The 21,047-nt window shown below is 41.4% G+C and overlaps 2 protein-coding genes across 5 annotated transcripts in view; both read right to left on the reverse strand.

Moving 5' to 3' along the window:
- Positions 1-1,672, reverse strand: part of LOC129830458 (glutamate receptor-interacting protein 2-like) — a 54,483-nt gene extending 52,811 nt beyond the window's left edge. For 2 of the 3 annotated variants that reach the window (XM_055893044.1, XM_055893043.1), the window contains exon 1: positions 1,136-1,669. In XM_055893044.1, coding sequence (XP_055749019.1) covers positions 1,136-1,298 — 163 coding nt within the window. In that variant the 5' untranslated portion in view covers positions 1,299-1,669. Of the gene's footprint in view, positions 1-1,135 lie in introns of all 3 variants that reach the window. The other variant, XM_055893046.1, reaches the window with a different exon arrangement.
- Positions 1,673-3,643: 1,971 nt separating this feature from the next.
- LOC129830460 (60S ribosomal protein L32-like) lies at positions 3,644-13,820 on the reverse strand. Of its 2 annotated transcripts, none has more exons than XM_055893047.1 (4): positions 13,717-13,820; positions 12,904-13,010; positions 12,505-12,686; positions 3,644-3,813 (listed from the first exon to the last, which is right to left on the reverse strand). In XM_055893047.1, the coding sequence occupies exons 2-4, from the start codon at positions 12,997-12,999 to the stop codon at positions 3,684-3,686; spliced, it is 408 nt and encodes a 135-aa protein (XP_055749022.1). In that variant the 5' UTR covers positions 13,000-13,010; positions 13,717-13,820; the 3' UTR covers positions 3,644-3,683. The 2 variants fall into 2 exon arrangements, with proteins under 2 accessions (XP_055749022.1, XP_055749023.1); XM_055893048.1 differs by having other exon boundaries at positions 13,721-13,807.
- Positions 13,821-21,047: the final 7,227 nt, after the last annotated feature.

Consider the following 21,047-nt stretch of genomic DNA (forward strand, 5'->3'; position numbering starts at 1 on the left):
TTTACCTTTATTTAACTAGGCAAGTCAGTTAAGAGCAAATTCTTATTTTCAATGACGGCCTAGGAACGGTGGGTTAACTGTCTTGTTCAGGGGCAGAACGACAGGTTTTTACCTTGTCGGCTCAGGGATTCGATCTTGCAACCTTTCAGTTACTAGTCCAACGCTCTAACCACTAGGCTATCTACCACCCAATTATGTATAGTAGTAGAAGCACACCCACTCAGTGTAGTTCTGTAAAGTAGAATAAATGCTGGGTTTAGACTAGAGAATCAATTACACACAAAAATTAGACACATTCTGCTAGAAAGCAATATGCAATCGATTCTAGATTCAACAGATACTTGACTGTTTAAATGTATATAAAACAGTGCTATTGTCTTACACTTCCAATTAGTGATAGTTCTAAAAGACCATTGTAATACATGTTAAATAAGATATGACATTTTCACTTTCCTCTAAAAGAATAAGCTCTCACATACGTTGGAAGTACAGTAAAAGCTCAACTATGAGCTATTCTCCAACCAAAAGGTAGCAGGGCACATTTTCTAACATGCAGCTGATCATACTGCCAATTCATGGCTATCAGCTCTAGTTGCGAATAAATCTACCAAATGAATGCAGCAGGGATGACAGAAACTTGAGTCAACACACCAATCACGAAATGACTTAGGCTACAAGACAGGCTCAGTGGTGGTGAACATGACTCAGTCATAATTCATAATCATAGTACGATGTTCACCTGCAAGGTAGCTCAAACGTAAACTAAAGGTAAAATATGACTCCATTAATTGATTTTGACAAAACAAAATAGACGAGAAGATAAACTCTAGGTATTGTTCTAGGTATAGATTCTTATTTAAAATGGTCTAAACTAAGAAATAAATGTTCACCGAAGATAATGCAAATCCCTTATAAAAAAAGTAACTCAAAGGTTTTTATTATGTTATTGCCATCTGGTTCCTATTGGAGGCACTTCAGCGTTCACACAACTCAGGCTGGAGCCTGCAGCAGTAGATACAATACAGTAGCAGTATAAAACCCCAATTAACTAGTCAGTTTGGCCTTTATGAACAAAAATAAACAATGTGTGCTCTGCCATCATAAGTATTCATAAACATTGTTGCGTAAGCATTACCTTTGGTCCTCCCTCTGATGATCCCGAGCCGACAACGGAGTGAAAAGGAGAACATCCTCCTCTTTCCCCCTCCTTTCCTCATGGACTTTGTCTGAGAGAAGGCCAGGGTGATGAGCTTTGGGTTGGCCATGCGTCCCTTTCTACATATTACTCTGTCTGCCATATTCACTCTCTAGTCACTGAAAGTTGAAAAAAAAATCTTGCTTTCTCCTTTCGATCGCTCTCTTTACTCAAACGGTTTCTTCTAGCTCTGTCCTGCGGTCTCTTCACAATCCCCACCCTAACTGGAGGAGTTCCAACATCCTCAGGTGTGTCTGAATAAGCCTACAAATGAGATGGAGAATAGGGAGAAAAAAAACTGATCCTACGAAAGATCATATATACATATTCGTAAATCTATGCATATTTATAAACCCACCAGTGTCTGCTTCTCTCGTAACACACACACAATGTGAAATTAAAACTGCTTGCAAACAAAAACATTTCAGGTAAGGTAAATGTTATGCATGTTATATTGTTTGTGATTTTCATCACTGACAGAGTATTTTACATGAACAGAAGGATAGGAGCTAAATACTGCAGAGATGGCACAGCCTGCCAGAACGTAATGGAAACTTTCATCCCAGGTGGCTGGCGGTAGACACTGGCTATTTATTCATGCCAAAACATAGCATTGCAGCATGAATGTGCATGATTGGCAAAGGCATCTAAACATGTTCATGTCTGTAATTCCAACCAAAACGCTATGCGGTTGTCTGAATTAAATTACTTTCATTTATGAGGCCCAATTGTCATAAGCAGAGAAGAAATGAAAGTCATTTGTGTGGAAGAAAACCAAACCGCTTTGGTTTCATCGATATTTCTGAATAATCCTCAAAACTAAGTAAAGTGTTAAATTACAACATATTTGCAAATTAAATCAAGATATATCTTGCTTTGAAAGCATCTGGTTCTGGTCTTCAGACTCATATTGCACTCATGATAATCGAGTAGTAGTTGGATTAATGTCCCAGACATATATTTTTATTAAGTTCCTTCAAGATCTTCAAAGATCTCAAAGGGGATTCAACTACTTCGAGCTTGATAATAAATCCCTGTTGGGAGCATATCAATCGGAAGTTGAAAACATCTTTCATACAAGTTTCCATTGCTTTACTAAATCTTAAATTGTCAGAATGGGGCTAAGGATCACTACAGAGTGTTGGCAAGGATGACTGCACATCCGGCTGAAGTGCCACAAGGCTGTTATCACAACAAACACTGATGCACTTGGGACGAGAGTAGTCAGTAGAGTCAGTGCTAAGTAGAGTCATTGCTATCCAATAGTTTCAGTCGAGACACGTCACACAGGTCTAAAACGTCCCTTGTGTTGCACACAGATCACAGGTCTCCAGTAACCAGGTTTCCGTCTAATCTTAATGCGCGTAAAATACATGACGGATAAAAATAAAGTCAGGGCAGGCCTGATTGAAACAGAAAGTTTGTCATGAACTTGCCAAATGTCAACAAAACACACAAGACAGGGACCTGTAAAATTACCTATGGGAGAAATGGCAGTGGAAATACTGCTATAACAACCCACACTTTGTAGCAAACTTGACATGCGGTCCCCCCACTATGACTTGGGAAAGCATGCATTTTATTAGGCTACAGATGAAATAAATCAGGAACTTCATCGGTTTGGGTAACGTGCAAGGTGGTGAACTTAATGCTCCTTCCCAATAATGCTTGGCTACAGTTTGACGAATTAAAATAAGCTTGCTCTTTTGTCCATAATGTCATCTCGTAGGCAGGCTATACCCGCACCGTATCTGCGAGCTGTTGGCTAGAGCGCATGTGGCAAGATCAGAGACGAATATATAACGCAACATTTCTGACAAAACCATCGGAGTTGAAAATGCAATGGAAACCCATTTAACTAGTATTTTTTTATTCGGTACATGGGAATTCAACCGGAAGTCATTTTTATGTGCACTATGGCATCACGCACAGACTTTCATCCTCAAGTCAATTTGATGGAAACGCAATCAGCATAAATATTGTATTTACGCTGATTGTAGAATATTCACATGAAAATCTGTCACAAATTAGAGAAGCCTAGCTTGTGATATTGAAATATTCTAAATAAAATGGTATTTTTTTTTCTCCGATACAACCCTGTCTGCTCTATAGGGCTGTCTAACAGGTAGGACTATATATAGGATTTGGTCTGAAAAAAAGTTAACTTCTTGAACAAAAACTTTAAGCTAACCCAAGGATGTATTTCATAACCCTTCTCACAAAGGTGCACTCGGAACTTCACACTTTCAATGGTTCTCAAAGAAATCTCAGAACTGTCTAAACCAGTCATGCTAAACCAGACCAATTCCCAACCCTTCGCCCACATGTTTACTCACCACTTTAAAGGGAGGATTGGTGTCAGGAATATGGGGAAAAGGGTAGAGAATTTGAACAGTCTAGCTAAAGCAAAGTCTTAGACCAGAAAAAATTATTTGTCAGGAGACCATACACATTTAAACATATGTTTTATTGGGAAATAATGTCTGGATCACTCGTTCTCCTCGCTGCGGAGTCTGGCATTGGGGTTGGTGATCTTGATGGCCAGCTGGGCTGCTCTCTCCACAATCAGCTTCCTGTTCTTGGAAGACACGTTGTGGGCGATCTCAGCAGCATGGGTCCTACGGAGGCGAGAGCAGGATAAATTGTCAACAGAAATAGTTACTAAATTATTTGTCAAACGCCTATTTTTCAGTGGCAATTAACGAGACTATAACTGACCAAATAGACAAAAAAAAAACGAGACAATTCTCTCTGTGGCCAAAATCTAACTACTAAATGGAGTGGACAAGAGTTTTTGGAACGATTGAGAGCGATAAGAACAAATAATATTAACAGCGCAGTTCTGTTAAGCAGTGGGAAAGATGCGCCATACCTGGCACACAGCCTACATGAACCACACGTGGCACACAGCCTACATGAACTGTTGAGCTGTGGTGGAGCAAATGATGATTGTGGGCACAGGCAGACCAGCTCTGCTCTGATTATACACATCTCGCAGGCGTCTCTCTTGCTTTCCCTGTAACTAACCAGTCACCACCAGCCATCTAGTTAGCTATGTTTTGCCTGGTTAAGTAACACAAGCTGCTTGACGAAATTTAAAACAGCAGCATTGCATTTAATAGTAAAACAGTATAGAACTGTCTTTAAATTTGTAGTCTTCCAACCCTCCTTCTATACCAAGTGTATTTCATAGCCAGGTTCTGTAGCCAAGTAGGTATTTTCATCAAAAAAAGCAACTTGATTCTAGCCCTTACAGTTCAAAAGATATGACCCATAATACGTATAATAATAATAATACGTACACATAATGTCTGAATCGCCGTGACCCAAACCAACCTCACTACTCACTGGACCCTTATGATCACTTGGCTAAGCATGCCTCTCCTTAATGTCAATATGCCTTGTCCATTGCTGTTCTGGTTAGTGTTCACTGTAGAGCCTCTAGCCCTGCTCATTATACCTTATCCAACCTTTCAGTTCCACCACCCACACATACAATGACATCACCTGGTTTCAATTATGTTTCTAGAGACAACATCTCTTTCATCATCACTCAATGCCTAGGTTTACCTCCACTGTATTCACATCCTACCATACCTTTGTCTGTACACTATACCTTGAAGCTATTTTATCGCCCCCAGAAACCTGCTCTTTTTACTCTCTGTTCCGGACGTCCTAGACGTCCAATTCTCATAGCTTTTAGCCGTACCCTTATCCTACTCTGGCGATATAGAGGTGAATCCAGGCCCTGCAGTGCCTAGCTTCACTCCTATTCCCCAGGCGCTCTCTTTTGATGACTTCTGTAACCGTAATAGCCTCGGCTTCATGCATGTTAACAATAGAAGCCCCCTGCCTAAGTTTGTTTTATTCACTGCTTTAGCACACTCTGCCAACCCGGATGTCCTAGCCGTGTCTGAATCCTGGCTTAGGAAGACCACCAATAACTCTGAAATCTCCATCCCCAACTACAACATTTTCAGACAAGATAGAACGGCCAAACGGGTGCAGTGTTGCAATCTACTGCAAAGATAGCCTGCAGAGTTCTGTCCTACTAGCCAGGTCGGTACCTAAACAATTTGAACTTCTACTTTTAAAATTCCACCTCTAAAAACAATTCTCTCACCGTTGCAGCCTGCTATAGACCACCCTCTGCCCCCAGCTCTGCTCTGGATACCATATGTGAACTGATTGCCCCCCATCTATCTTCAGAGCTCATGCTGCTAGGTGACCTAAACTGGAACATGCTTAACACCCGGCCATCCTACAATCTAAGCTTGATGCCCTCAATCGCACACAAATTATCAATGAACCTACCAGGTACAACCCCAAAGCTGTTAACACCGGCACCCTCATAGATATCATCCTAACCAACTTGCCCTCCAAATACACCTCTGCTGTTTTCAACCAAGATCTCAGCGATCACTGCCTCATTGCCTGCATCCGTAATGGGTCAGCGGTCAAACGACCTCCACTCATCACTATCAAACGATCCCTGAAACACTTCAGCGAGCAGGCCTTTCTAAACGACCTGGCCCAGGTATCCTGGAAGGATATTGACCTCATCCTGTCAGTAGAGGATGCCTGGTTATTCTTTAAAAATGCCTTCCCCACCATCTTAACTTCTTTGGGGTAGGGGGCAGTATTTTTACGTCCAGATGAAAAGCGTGCCCAGAGTAAACTGCCTGCTACTCAGGCCCAGATCCGAGGATATGCATATTATTAGGATAGAACACACTCTGAAGTTTTTAAAACTGTTTGAATGATGTCTGTGAGTACAACAGAACTCATATGGCAGGCAAAAACCGGAAAAAAGAATCCAACCAGGAAGTGGGAAATCTGAGGTTTGTAGGTTTTCAACTCTTTGCTTATCCAAGATAGTGGAAAAGGGGTCATGTTGCACTTCCTAAGGCTTCCACTAGATGTCAACAGTCTACAGAACCTTGTTTGATGCTTCTACTGTGAAGGGGAGCCAAATGAGAGGGGATTGAGTAAGGTCTCTCCCAGAGTGCCACAAGCTGACCATGCGCGTTCATGTGAGAGTTAGCTGCGTTCCATCGCATTTCTGAAGACAAATGAATTCTCCGGTTGGAACATTATTGAAGATTCATGTTAAAAACATCCTAAAGATTGATTCTATACATCGTTTGACATGTTTCTACGGACTGTAACGGAACTTTTTGTCCGTACTTTCTGCTGGACTTGCACGCACGTCGTGAGTTTAGATTGTGTACTGAACGCACGAAAAACAAGGAGGAATCTGGACATAAATGATTGACATTATCGAACAAAACAAACATTTATTGTGGAACTGGGATTTCTGGGAGTGCATTCTGATGAAGATCATCAAAGGTAAGTGAATATTTATAATGCTATTTCTGACTTATGTTGACTCCAACATGGCGGATATCTCTTTGGGTTGATTTGTCGTCTGAGCGCCGTACTCAGATAATTGCATGGTTTGCTTTTTCCGTAAAGCCTTTTGAAATCTGAAACAGCGGTTGCATTAAGGAGAAGTGGATCTAAAATTCAATGTGTAACACTAGTATTTTCATCAACATTTATGATGACTATTTCTGTAAATTGATGTGGCTCTGCAAAAATCACCGGATGTTTTGGAACTACTGAACATAACGCACCAATGTAAACTCAGATTTTTGGATATCAATATGAACTTTACCGAACAAAACATACATGTATTGTGTAACATGAAGTTCTATGAGTGTCATCTGATGAAGATCAAAGGTTAGTGATTAATTGTATCTATATTTCTGCTTTTTGTGACTCCGGAAAAATGGCTGGGTTTTTCTGTGAATAGGCAGTCACCTAACAATCGTTTGGTTCACTTTCGTCGTAAAGCTTATTTGAAATCGGACACTGTGGCTGGATTTACAACAAGTGTATCTTTAAAATGGTGTAAAATACATGTATGTTTGAGGAATTTTAATTATGGGATTTCTGTTGTTTTGAATTTGGCGCCCTGCAGTTTCACTGGCTGTTGACGAGGGGAGACGCTACCGTCCCACATACCCTGGAGAGGTTAACAACCCTCCTGACGAGCTTCAATGCCATACAACTCTCCTTCCGTGGCCTCCAACTGCTCTTAAATACAAGTAAAACTAAATGCATGCTCTTCAACCGATCGCTGCCCGCACCTGCCTGCCCGTCCAGCATCACTACTCTGGACGGTTCTGACTTAGAATGTGGACAACTACAAATACCTAATTGTCTGGTTAGACTTTAAATGTTGTAACTTTAATGTGTTACAGAGTTAATGTTTAAGTTAATTCATTGAGCTGTATCTAAAGATATTTCTTTACAGTTATTTACATATGTAACTGTATTGGTTAGTATTGAATTACGCTTTTGACTGCAAGTTCCAGAATGCCTTGCGACAGGAAGTAGAGAGTGAACGCGCTAGTTAAGTGCAATTAACAGGTGATTGATGGCTCCTTTGCGCTAGCATCTTACTGGCATTGCTCTGTAGAATCTAAAGTTGTTAAATGTAACGTGATCAAGAATTATTACTAAAAGAAGCTTTCATATCAAACCCGACGTCCCGAGTCATTACTTTGAAGATAGTTATTCTATAGTAAACTCTCCTTCCAGACTCACATAAAACATCTCCAATCCAAAGTAAAATCTAGAATCGGCTTCCTATTTCGCAACAAAGCACCCTTCACCCATGCTGCCAAACATACCCTCGTAAAACGGACCATCCTACCGATCCTCGACTTCAGCGATGTCATTTACAAAATAGCCTCCAACACTCTACTCAACAAATTGGATGCAGTCTATCACAGTGCCATCCGTTTTGTCACCAAAGGCCCATATACTACCCACCACTGCGACCTGTATGCTCTCGTTGGCTGGCCATCGCTTCATACTCGTCGCCAAACCCACTGGCTCCAGGTCATCTACAAGACCCTGCTAGGTAAAGTCCCGCCTTATCTCTGCTCGCTGGTCACCATAGCTGCACCCACTCGTAGCACGCGTTCCAGCAAGTATATCTTACTCGTCACCCCCAAAGCCAATTCCTCTTTTGGCGGCCTCTCCTTCCAGTTCTCTGCTGCCATTGACTGGAACGAACTACAAAAATCTCTGAAGCTGGAGACTCATATCTCCCTCACTAGCTTTAAGCACCAGCTGTCAGAGCAGCTCACAGATCACTGCACATAGCCCATCTATAAATAGCCCAAACAACTACCCGCTTCCCCTACTGTATTTATTTATTTTGCACCCCAGTATTTCTACTTTGCACACTTATCTACTGTCAAATCTACCATTCCAGTGTTTTAATTGCTATATTGTATTTACTTCGCCACTATGGCCTATTTATTGCCTTTACCTCCCTTCTCACCTCATTTGCTCACATTGTATAAAGACATATTTTTCTACTATATTATTGACTGTATGTTTGTTTTACTCGATGTGTAAGTCTGTGTTGTTATGTGTTGAACCCCCTTTTCCCCCTTTCTATCTTGCATTGGCAGGTTGCATTTTACATTCAAAAAGCATATCGCGGGCCGTTCTGAAACTAGGCTACTTGCGGAACTGCCCGTTAGCCATCTGTTTAAGGCTACACCTTGTTCTGTCATGTTACCTTATTGGCTAGCTATTGCTACAGTAACAACCTGGGGCATGTTCATTAGGAACATTATGGAACGTTCAGATTGAAATATGCTATGTAGACCAACATGCCTCTCTGACATGTTGAATAAGGTCAGCTCTATTCATTAGAATGTCTATCTGCAACTGAAAGTAGCCATGGTAATGTCGCCAGCATGCATGCCAACATTTGGTGGAAAAGAAAGGAAAACAATTTGACTAAATTCCTCTTGCCACCACACCATATCTGACTGGGTAAGTAACTTTATAGAATAATTTGTACACAGCAAATTGACCGCAAGAAGACCAAACAGAAAAAAATATTTGAATAAAACAATCATTTCAAACCTTGTTTACATTTGTATGCGATCAATTAAATTGTATCTCATCTTAAACTCAGCATTGTTCGAAAGGGACGCGTAAGTAAGCAATCTCTATTATGCGTGGGAGTACTTGAGTTGAACCCCCCCCCAAAAAAATCATTTGGAGCTGATTTCCACAGTTTATGTCCAACAATGAATATATAGGAAAAAAAATATTAAAAAATTTGGCTGAGAAAGTTTGGAAGGCCAAACAAAACCACCCACGTCCACCAGTTGGGAAACCCTGCTGTTTAGCATACAGTTAAACTCAGCATTATATTAGCCAAGAGCAGCACTGCAAATATCTCTCTCACATAGTCCGACTGAGTATCTGCGCATAAGCACAGGTCCCCTTCACGCTGTTACATCGTGATCGCTATGTGATCAAAACAGCAGATACTTGCGCTTCAAATTGGCTTGACGTTGGTTTTTACTTCACGCATCACTGACTACCTTTAAGCGTTTGTGTACCAATTAGATTGAGTTATGTATGGACAACATTTGGATTTTCAACCAAAGACAATTTTCTCTTTAAATTCTGGTATTCTATCTAGGTTACAATTAATGTTTTGGCCAAGGCCCGTGTATGTCCATCATAGGATGAGAGTACATATTTCATACTCTTCATGTGACTTTTTGGACACACTCCATGACATTAATGTCATATTTCTTTCATATGCAATTTTTTATTTTTCTTAAATACCAAGCTTGCTAGCTTAGTTTTTTCTCTGCATTATTTCAGACATTTGTCAAGCTGTCTCCAATCAATGTCTGGTTGTGTGTGAATGCTTGGTGGGGGGGGACAGGCGTAACGGTTAAGGTGTTGGCTTACAGTTGCTGGACCCGGGTTCGACTGCCGGTTGGGGGAAGACTCAGTTCGCTACAGCACACTTCCATGGATTGGATTTATTGACGCTCCCCTTAAACTGCCCCTAATTTACCCATTTTCCGACCTGCTAACCTTGACATTTTCTGGGGAATATCACTTCAGTGCGGCGGCCGCACCCCTGGCCCATGCAGGTCTCTACGCCGACTATATTTTACATGAAGCATGTGTGCCCCCAAGTTGAAAGATGCTGGTGCACAGAAAAAAAATTGAGCACAATGAACATTTTATAAAGCTAGAATCCTTAAAGTTGCAATATCTATTTTTGGGCGACCGGACAAAATTCACATGGACAGATCTTAAACTCAAAAGATTTTCTCATTGAAAGCAAGCCTAAGTAGCAGTTCAATGTGCTCTATTTTTATGCTTCCCGCGAGTAAGTTGTTTTTGCGGCTTTTACTTTTTCACACCAGCTTCAAACAGCAGTTTAGATGGTTAAATTATTCTCTACACTAGCATGTTTTGTCACAAACTGAAATAAGGCGAACGATTAGAATTTTAGTAACCAGGAAATGGCGGAGCGATTATTGCATAGTGGATCTTTAATTTTTCTAGGCGCACTGGTGCTCCTAAATGGAAATTCCAGGTCGCACAGAAAAGTCTTTAACCGCATACACAAGTAAAATGGTCGCACTGCAAGAGCCCTGAAGTGGACCCCACGATGTGCACATGTGACACCCACATTGCTCAAATCATACGCAAATTGACCTTTTATAGCCTATTACATAAGTTGGCAGAAGACTGCCTCAGTAGGAATGGTAAACTATAGATTGTTCATGGGTATATGGTAATTGTCTGCGCTTCAGGTCCGGAGAGTGTCAAGTCAACTTCCTCCTCGGGAAGTTGGAGAAATGATGCCCTAGCACTGCACAGCTGATTCAAATAACCAACTAATAATCAAGCTTTGGTTATTTGAATCAGCTGTGTAGTGCTAGGGCAAAAATGCTCCAACTTCCTGAGGGGGAAGTTGACTTGACACCCTCCTGGCCTACACCTACCCAACCTGGGGGGCCCCAGTACAGAGTTTGGGAAACACTGGTCTACCTTACTGTAGGCTATTTGGAATATGAAACAACTGAACTAGGCCTATATGAGCTCGTTTCAGATCTTCATCCACAACCTAATCTATCAAGTTAGTCTTGTCTACTGGGCTACCATTCATTGTTATTGGTAAACTGACTATCACATTATTAGAAGCCTACTGTTGGCATATATCTATATCAAGAGGAAAGATGAAGACATTTTTAACATAGAACTACTAATCTTTTAACAGTCTAACGTAACTTTCTGTGAAGGACAGTATCATCGGAACAGCTGGTCTGTACCCGTCCACGCAGTGACCCACGTTTCATTGCTTGTCAATGCATGCATGCATACTACTGTTGAGGAGATCAAAGCATGTGCAGACAAGTGTTCTCACTTAGTTGACTAAACGCTGTAGCAAACTACCATCGTTGTAATGAAGCCTTAGTTGACTACAAAATAGTGATCGTTCACTTGACAAACAGTTCGTTCTCGATTTTTTTCCTACCCTCCTCACATGAGTGGCATTAACTGACAAAGTGGAGAGCTGCCATCCAGCTCAAGGGAGGAAAATTTGACCAGATACAGAAAAGGAAACAAGACAACACACTAGCTGTTTTTTCTGGTTCAATTAACGTAAATTAACTAAGTAGACCAGAACCAGCTGCTATCGCATTGGTGTCTATGGAAGAGCCAACCCCTTTAAGACAAGTACTGACAATTTTCCCCCAATAGTCAACAGCCATTTATCAACCATCTTTGATAGTACTACGACTACATGGGAGAGAGCTAGAGATGTGGTCCTCCTCGACCAAGTCCTCTGACTGCCTCCGCTACCACGTCAAACGGTTGAGTCAAAAACCACAATGTGCCAATTAGAAGCCTATTTTTTTCCCCCTTTGCATTTTTAAGGTAGTTTTTCATACTAGAGTACTCAAGCATGGTACACAAAATATGTGCAGGTTGACAGGTCCGCATTTTTAGATACAACTTCTGAGTCCACTGGAGAGGACCAACTTGAGCAAAGTGAGGTGTTGAATTACTTAGCTACAAATAGTATTCCCTGTCAAATAATAGGCTTTGAGCTATTAGGATTCCTAGAGCTACGCCTCCCCTGGCTTAGGCGACCCCCCCCCCCCCCCAAACACACACAACTACAGATTGTTTGGAGACAGCTTGTATCAATAAAACATTTCCTAGGATGTTATACCTGTAGCAAACCTAGTGGATAACCCTGAAAAAAAAAAAAAAAAATCCGGTCAAAAAGAAAACTCTAAACAACTTGCCCTACACATTTTGTATGTAGTACCTTTAGAAAGAAGACCAGGATAACTATATTAAAGCATGTTACTGCGTATCTAATGATACTTGTTTGAGTCAACAAGTCAAATGGACCCAAAAGGGAATAATACTGTGCACCCAACAAAACGTACTTGTTGCTCATCATGAGGACCTCAAGCTCCTTGATGTTGTGCACCAGGAACTTCCTGAAGCCAGAGGGCAGCATGTGCTTGGTCTTCTTGTTGCTGCCATAACCGATGTTGGGCATCAGCATCTGGCCCTTAAACCGCCTGCGGACTCTGTTGTCAATACCCCTGGGCTTACGCCAGCTTTTCTGGAGGGGGGGACAAATAAAAAGATGTTACTTATTACTAAAGCAATTATGATCAATGTTCCTCCCGACTACTTTGCTCGAGGGAGATCAATGTCCTTTGCCTCTCTGCATGTGTACCGTATGAAAAGCGCCGCTCACGCCACAAATTACACAACTGTACATTCACAACGGAAGATCTATCATCTTTAGATGATATGAGTGTAGCAAACGCTCTTACCGCGACCTTGACATATCTGTCAGACTGATGGCGAATGAACTTCTTAACCCTCTTCTTGACAATCTTCGGCTTGGTAAGAGGTCGGAGGGCTGCCATGGTGACCTGACCTGTAATGGGGTAAAATGATACTTGTTAACTTAATTGTTGGCAGTGTTTCACAACTGGCAAAAAAACAATCATTGCATATCTAAATCACCCACAATCAGTGGTTGTGGAACGTTAGTCACAGTTTCATGACTAGTAACTAAAAGCCAACAACTCTCATTCGAAAACAAGGCAGCTAGCACGGTGCATGTCATTAAGATTATCCCTTTATCGCAATAGCATACTACAGGTAGCTGACGGTTAACTTCAGTCAACAGACACCTCGACGTGACCTTTACAACAGTCAATCGCATTGAAGTAGCAGGTGTGTTCTAGCTACAGCAACCAACATTGTTTGAGGGCTGGCTGCGTTGTTAGTCTGGTAATTGTTAAAGTAGCCAACAGGTAGTGATATGAATTCCAGGGTGATCCTAAAACCTTAGCGTCGGTCATAAAAAACAAGCTAAATTAAAGCATGGTTTATAGAACGAACACGTGTCGGCAACAGTGTAGAGACATAGCTACAGTCACTAACCCGTTATAATATTAGGAAGGCTAGCTAGCACATGGAATGCAAGCCGTTCGAAACCATGGTATTTCAAAATGTGCAGTGTCTATACTATTCGATAACTTCTGAATGTTGAATTTGCGCCGGTGATTATCTATGTCAACATGATATATTTTGTCTACTATAAACCAGTAGATGGACATAGATTTTGATAAACTCACCCGCCTGTGTAATTTTAGGAAGGGAGTCAGCAACGGCGGAAAGGAAAGGACTTCCGTTAAGGACCGCAAGGTGATATGGGTAGTGTAGTAAATGAGAGAACTGGAAGTTGAGTAGCTCGTCTAGGCACTACTTATCCCAAATTCAGGACATCTCCCTCAAAATGACTCATTGTGAGCTCATGGCAACAAAAGTGTTTTTTGAGATAAACTCTATACATAGGAGTGGACGTATTGATGATATATTGACAGCTTCGAACACACCGACAGCGTTTTTGCGCAAAATAGTAAGCATCATCATCTGGATATGTATGCAACAAAAGTTCAATGCATACAGTTTGACACATACATTCGATAAATCCAACGTATGCACCACACCGAACGCAATGCAACTGCCTCTGCAACGCAATGCTGCAAGGCAAACACAGCTTTCATTGGAAATGAATGATGCGCCGGAGAAGATGGCTGACGAGGGACGTGCTTCTTCTTCTATGAGGTTTAACTGCGGTTGGCATCCAATTTGTTGCATTACCGCCACCTACTAGACTGGAGTACAACTCCCTTATACTTAACTTAAAAAACAAACAAACATGTACTAAATAAATACCCTACCATCTAACACTACGCTCACTAATTTCAAAATTATATACAATAAAATGAACACCGCCCTATTCCACTAATTAAATGTATTTATTCCTACCTCATGCCATCATCCTTAAAGAATGGGACATCACCACTTAACACACCCTGTAACTCTTCGGATGTCAAGTCTCGCACACCCAAATACCTCTCTGCCGCTGCCACAACAACATCAATTTTCTGAGAGTTCTGATCCATCCGTGTAGTACAATTGATAACCATTGCTATAAATGCTAAAAATCCAATCTTACTGAAACTTATTTTACTTTTTGGCCTATTCCTCTGTACTGGTAAATCTCTACTACTCTCATCACTCCTCCCCCTTAACCCATCTGCCTCTACTTTCTTCACTGTCTCAGCATATGAGAACTTCTGCACTACTCTAACCCTGGAAACCTCAACCTGCCTCTCTCGCACGGGACATTTCTGATCCTCAGCTCCATGGGCACCCCTACAATTAACACATTCCACTACTTTCCCCAATACCACATATTCCTTTGCCTCATGCCCTTCTGCACATTTCTCACACATTGGACCCTCCCTCCTACATACTGCTGCCACATGCCGTTAAGCTGGACACCTATAACATCGTAATGTATTTGGCAAATAAGCTCATACAGGATAACTAACTTCACTTTGTCAGGCCAAGACTCAGCTTCAAAACTCAAAAGAACAGATTACCAGAACCTGTACTACGAGCATACACTGACCAATTGGCAAGTGTCTTCACTGACATTTTCAACCTCTCCCTGTCCGAGTCTGTAATACCAACATGTTTTAAGCAGACCACCATAGTGCCTGTGCCCAAGAAAACTAAGGTAACCTGCCTAAATGACTACCGACCTGTAGCACTCACGTCTGTAGCCATGAAGTGCTTTGAAAGGCTGGTCATGGCTCACATCAATACCATTATCCCAGAAACTCTAGACCCACTCCAATGTGCATACCGCCCTAACGGATCCAAAGATGATGCAATCTCTATTGCACTCCACACTGCCCTTTCCCACCTGGACAAAAGGAACACCTACGTGAGAATCCTATTCATTGACTACAGCTCAGCATTCAACACCATAGTGCCCTCAAAGCTCATCAATAAGCTAAGGACCCTGGGACTAAATACCTCCCTCTGCAACTGGATCCTGGATTTCCTAACGGCCCGCCCACAGGTGGTAAGGGTAGGTAATAACACATCCGCAACACTGATCCTCAACACAGGGCTGCGTGCTCAGACCCCTCCTGTACGATAAGTAATTTATTAATCATTACCTCATATGTCTCATTCTGAACGTCGCAGACTTCTTGAATCCGCAAGAACCCCAGCCTTTTCTGATTATTCAGTTCTACACAAATTGTTTCATTATTTATTGACTAACTAAATAATAACACAGAAACACATAGACACTTGCATGAGACAAAAGTCCCGAGTGGCTGACAAGATATTACGGCTTGTTACACAATGGAGAGGGGGTGGGGAAAGAGAGAGCTAGAGAAAGGGACATTTACCGCAGATACATTCGATAACTATTCTCACATTAATCATATACCTTGCACATGAACCACCGCCCGCTTGGGTAAGAAAGTAACAAATGTATTTAAGTGGTGAATGCCTTCATTCGACGTCTATCTCGGTCAGAACCAAGCCCGTCGGAAGGTTGTTTCAGCCGGAAGGTTGTTTCAGCCGTGTAGCCACAGCTACATGTTTGCTGGTCTTAGAGTTTAAACCATTTGTAATGTTTAGCGTACGCTTCACGTCTGCTAGTCTCATGTGTTAATTCTTAGCAAGTCCTTTTAGGCACTCCATCACACTGACACGCTCTTCTGACCTCATTCAGCACGTGGTTTAGGTTAATGTGCAAGGGACATGAAAACTATGATCCGTTATAAAACTAAAATCACATTCCTAGCTTAACAAAAATAGTTTCAACGATCTTCATATTCCTATTAAAATCATATTGGATGGAAACTTAACATCCAAAGGGGATTTCCTCCCTAAGTTACAGTATTCGGTTCATACAGTTTTTATTAACATCACCAAATGAAAAGCAATAAGACATGATTTTTCTTTAGATCCCCACTGACCATTCTTAACATTCTTATCTAGAAATATTGTTCCAAAGTTCCCTCTTTGGAGAGTTTTTGGGCGGCAGAATGTCTCTGTAACAAAGAAATTCCAATCATGATACTAAAAAGCAAGAGAGGGTTCTCTGCTGCATAAGATTTACAATTGGCCTGAGGTGTCATAAAACCGGCCACGTCTCCTTGCTGCCTCCTCATATCTCCGCCTCTCTGCCTTCGCTGCCTCCAGCTCAGCTTTGGGGCGGTTATATTCTCCTGTTATTTCTCGGTCCAGAATTTCCTCCCAATTCCAATAGTCCAGTGTAGGTGGGTCCTGTTGTTGTTGCACACGCTGCTTGATCCGATGTTGGTGGGGAATTCTGTCACAATCGTGTGGGAGTGAGACGGACCAAAACGCAGCATGTGGAAAATAAGCCATCTTCTTTTATTTATGAAGAAGGCAAAACGAAACAAAACACTTACAAACTAACAAAACAGCAAACGACCGTGAAGCTATAAACGTAGTGCGCACACACACACACACACACACACACACACACACACACACACACACACACACACACACACACACACACACACACACACACACACACACACACACACACACACACACACACACACACACACACACACACACACACACACACACACACACACACACACACACACACACACACACACACAGCCTACAAACGTTCAACATAGACAATTCCCCACAAACAGCTAAAGCCTATGGTTACCTTAAATATGGCTCCCAATCAGAGACAACAATATCCAGCTGTCTCTAATTGAGACCCAATTCAGGCAACCATAGACTTTCCTAAACACCTACACTCAACCATAGACACACCTAGACAACTACACTAAACATAAACCCAACTACTCTAAATAAACCCCCTAAACCTTACAATCACCCTGGACACTACAAAAACCCACATCAATACCCATGTCACACCCTGACCTAACTAAAATAATAAAGAAAACAAAGAATACTAAGGCCAGGGCGTGACACCTAGTTTACTGACTTTGGGTATCAGAGACCAGAAAAACATCAGTTTACTCATCTAGAGCTATGCCGTAGATAGAACAATGAGACAGATATTTCACCGGATGTATAAATGTGAAGCATCTGGCACTCACCATCAAATGGTGGTGAGAGGAAGACCAGTGGCTGGCAGTGGGAGAAAATAGAGCGAGATGTATTTTCTAAATATATATACACACTACCGGTCAAAAGTTTTAGAACACCAACTCTGTCAAGGGATTTAATTTATTTTTACATTGTAGAATAATAGCAAAGACATCAAAACTATGATATACTTTACTCAAAGTCAGTGGCATGTCGTTAGTAAACATTGAAAAAAGTAAGTGGCCTAAATAGCTACCCTGGGGAATTCCTGATTCTAACTGGATTATATTTCATAGGCTTCCATTAAAGAACACCCTCTGTGTTCTGTTAGACAAGTAACCTCTTTATCCACATTATAGCCGGGGGTGTAAAGCCACAACGCATGCGATTTTCCAGCAGTAGACTATGATCAATAATGTCAAAAGCTGCACTGAAGTCTAACAAGACAGCCCCCACAATAATTTCATCATCAATTTCTCTCAGCCAATCATCAGTCATTTGTGTAAGTGCTGTGCTTGTTGAGTGTCCTTCCCTATAAGCATGCTGAAATTCTGTTGTCAATTTGTTTACTGTAAAATAGTATTGTATTTGGTCGAACACAAGTTTTTCAATACGTTTATTAAGGGTTGGTAATCGGCTGATTGGTCGACTATTTGAGCCAGTAAAGGGGGCTTTACTATTCTTGGGTAGCGGAATGACTTTAGCTTCCCTCCAGGCCTGGATGGCACACTCTCTATAGTAGGCTTAAATTGAAGATGTGGCAAATAGGAGTGGCAATATCGTCTGCTATTATCCTCAGTAATTCTCCATCTAAATTGTCAGACCCTGGTGGCTTGCCATTGTTGATAGACAACAATAATGTTTTCACCTCTTCCACACTGACTTTACGGAATTCAAAAGTACAATTCTTGGCTTTCAAAATTTGGTCCGAAATACTTGGATGTGTAGTGTCAGCCTTTGTTGCTGGCATGTCATCCCTAAGTTTGCTTATCTTGCCAATAAAAAAGTCATTAAAGTAGTTTGCAATATCAGTGGGCTTTGTGATGAATGAGCCATCTGATTCAATAAATGAAGGAGCCGAGTTGGCTTTTTCCCCCAGAATTTCATTTAAGGTGCCCCAAAGCTTTTTACTATCATTCTTTATATAAATGATCATTGTTTCATAGTGTCGTTTCTTTTTATTTAGTTTAGTCACATGATTTCTTAATTTGCAGTACGTTTGCCAATCAGTTGGGCTGCCAGACAATTTTTTTATTCCTCATCAATCCAAGGGGATTTAACAGTTTTTACAGTAGTTTTCTTAATAGGTGCGTGCTTATTAGTAACTGGAATAAGTAGTTTCATAAATGCGTCAAGTGCAGCATCTGGTTGCTCCTCATTACACACCACAGACCAGCAAATATTATTTACATCATCAACATATTAATCACTACAAAACTTCTTAGATGACCTCTTATACACTATATTAGGCCCAGCCATTGGAACTTTGGTTTTCCTAGATATGGCTATTATATTGTGATCACTATATCATATGGATTTGGATACTGCTTTAAAGCAAATATCTGCAGCTTTAGTAAAAATGTGATCAATACATGTTGATGATTTAATTCCTGTGCCGTATGTAACTACCCTGGTAGGTTGACTGACAACCTGATCCAGGTTGCAGGCTCTGGTTACAGTTTTACGTTTTTTTCCTGAGTGGGCAGCTTGATGATAGCCACTCAATAATTAAATCACCCAGAAAATATACTTCACTGTTGATATCACATACATTATCAAACATTTCACACATTTTATCCAGATACTGACTGTTAGCACTTGGTGGTCTATAGCAGCTTCCCACAAGAATGGGCTTTAGGTGAGACAGATGAACCTGTAGCCATATTACTTCAACAGTATTTAACACTAGATCGTCTCTAAGCTTTACAGGGATGTGGTTCTGAATATAGACAGCAACACCGCCTCCGTTGGCATTTATGTCTGTTTGGTAGATGTTATAACCATGTATTGCTACCACTGTATCATCAAATGTATTATCTAAGTGAGTTTCAGAGATAGTCAGAATATGAATGTCATCTGTTACAAGCAAGTTATTGACTTCATGGACCTTGTTTCTTAGGCTACATATGTTAATGCAGGCTATTTTTAGCACTTTTTTGGGTTGCATGATTGTCTTTAATGCTTTAACTGGGAAGCTTGTCAGAGGTAGACTTACTCATGTTATTTACATTGGAGCTGATAGTGCAGGGTGAGCTGCATGAAGTGGTCTTCCTACTATTGCACACCGCCTCAGTGCTAACAGTGTAACTCTGGTTTATAGGCTCATGATTACTGCTTACAATAGCTGTAGGATAAACAGATGTATTCGGTGCAATTAGGGGTACATACATTAAATGACTTACATTGTGTTTGCCAATGCCCCTAAAATCATGTACATTTGATGCAGCATTATGATGACTCATTGTCACAATGGTAGGGATTAACTGAGCTGGTCTTGGATCATTTACCAGTCATTGTTTCAACGCAGCCTTGAAATGAGTGAACAGAGTCCAGGAGCCAAGAAGATTTGGATGGACTCTGTCATTCCTGTAGAGTATCGTCTGTTTGCAGAAGGTGTCAAAGTTATCAATAAAAGTGACTCCAGCAGAGCTACAGTAGTCTTTTAACCAGATGTGTAATGCCAGCAGCCTGCTAAATCTTTCACACCTGCGGGCCAACGATGGTACTGGACCTGAAATTATTGGACATTTTTTGGAGTCTTTTAATGATAAAATCAGTTCTAAAAATACATTTTCAAATATTCCGAGTTAGCCCTCCTTATGTCGTCAGCTCCCGGCATCTGTGGTAGAACAGTTGGAAGCAGCCTTGTTATGTCCTGTACTCGTGCTCCTGTGTAGCACAGGGTTTTTGCCTTGGGAACGGAGATGTTTCTCACCATAGAGCTGCCTATGATGACAGCTGGTGGTGTTGAATGGACCGGTCTCTCAGGCAGCCTCACGGTCTGGTGAGGCTGGGAGCTCCGAGGCTCTGAACCCGAGGTAGAAGCCAACGGAGAGGGAGACGATCTTAGGTTGCAACGTGCTTCCATGAATACACGCCACTGCCGAAATGCAACGTGCGCCCAATTATATCTGTGCATTCGTAACAACCTAATACATACGAAACTTCTATTCGGTCAAATAAGCCTCGCGTAGCAAATTATCAATTACATTTTTGGTTGACCAAGTTTGACACTCATTGACCTCCATACAAAAAAAAAATCACTTGGGGGCTTATTTCCCTGGACAGATTTTGGGCAAAGTCAAACCTCTCGCTTTACTTCTTCCTCTCTGGCGCAAGTCTTACAATTTTTAAGCCCCATAATGCAACACACTTAAAAAGGCCACAGATTTGACAAAAGTGATCAGCTCGAATGCACCCAGTGTGTCCCTTTGCTTTGAACTAATCGGAATTACATTCCTGCTGAACTCCGCCCATGTTGAGCTTGCTC

The sequence above is a fragment of the Salvelinus fontinalis genome, chromosome 31 (genome assembly GCF_029448725.1).
Source record: "Salvelinus fontinalis isolate EN_2023a chromosome 31, ASM2944872v1, whole genome shotgun sequence".
Classification (NCBI taxonomy): Eukaryota; Metazoa; Chordata; class Actinopteri; order Salmoniformes; family Salmonidae; genus Salvelinus; species Salvelinus fontinalis.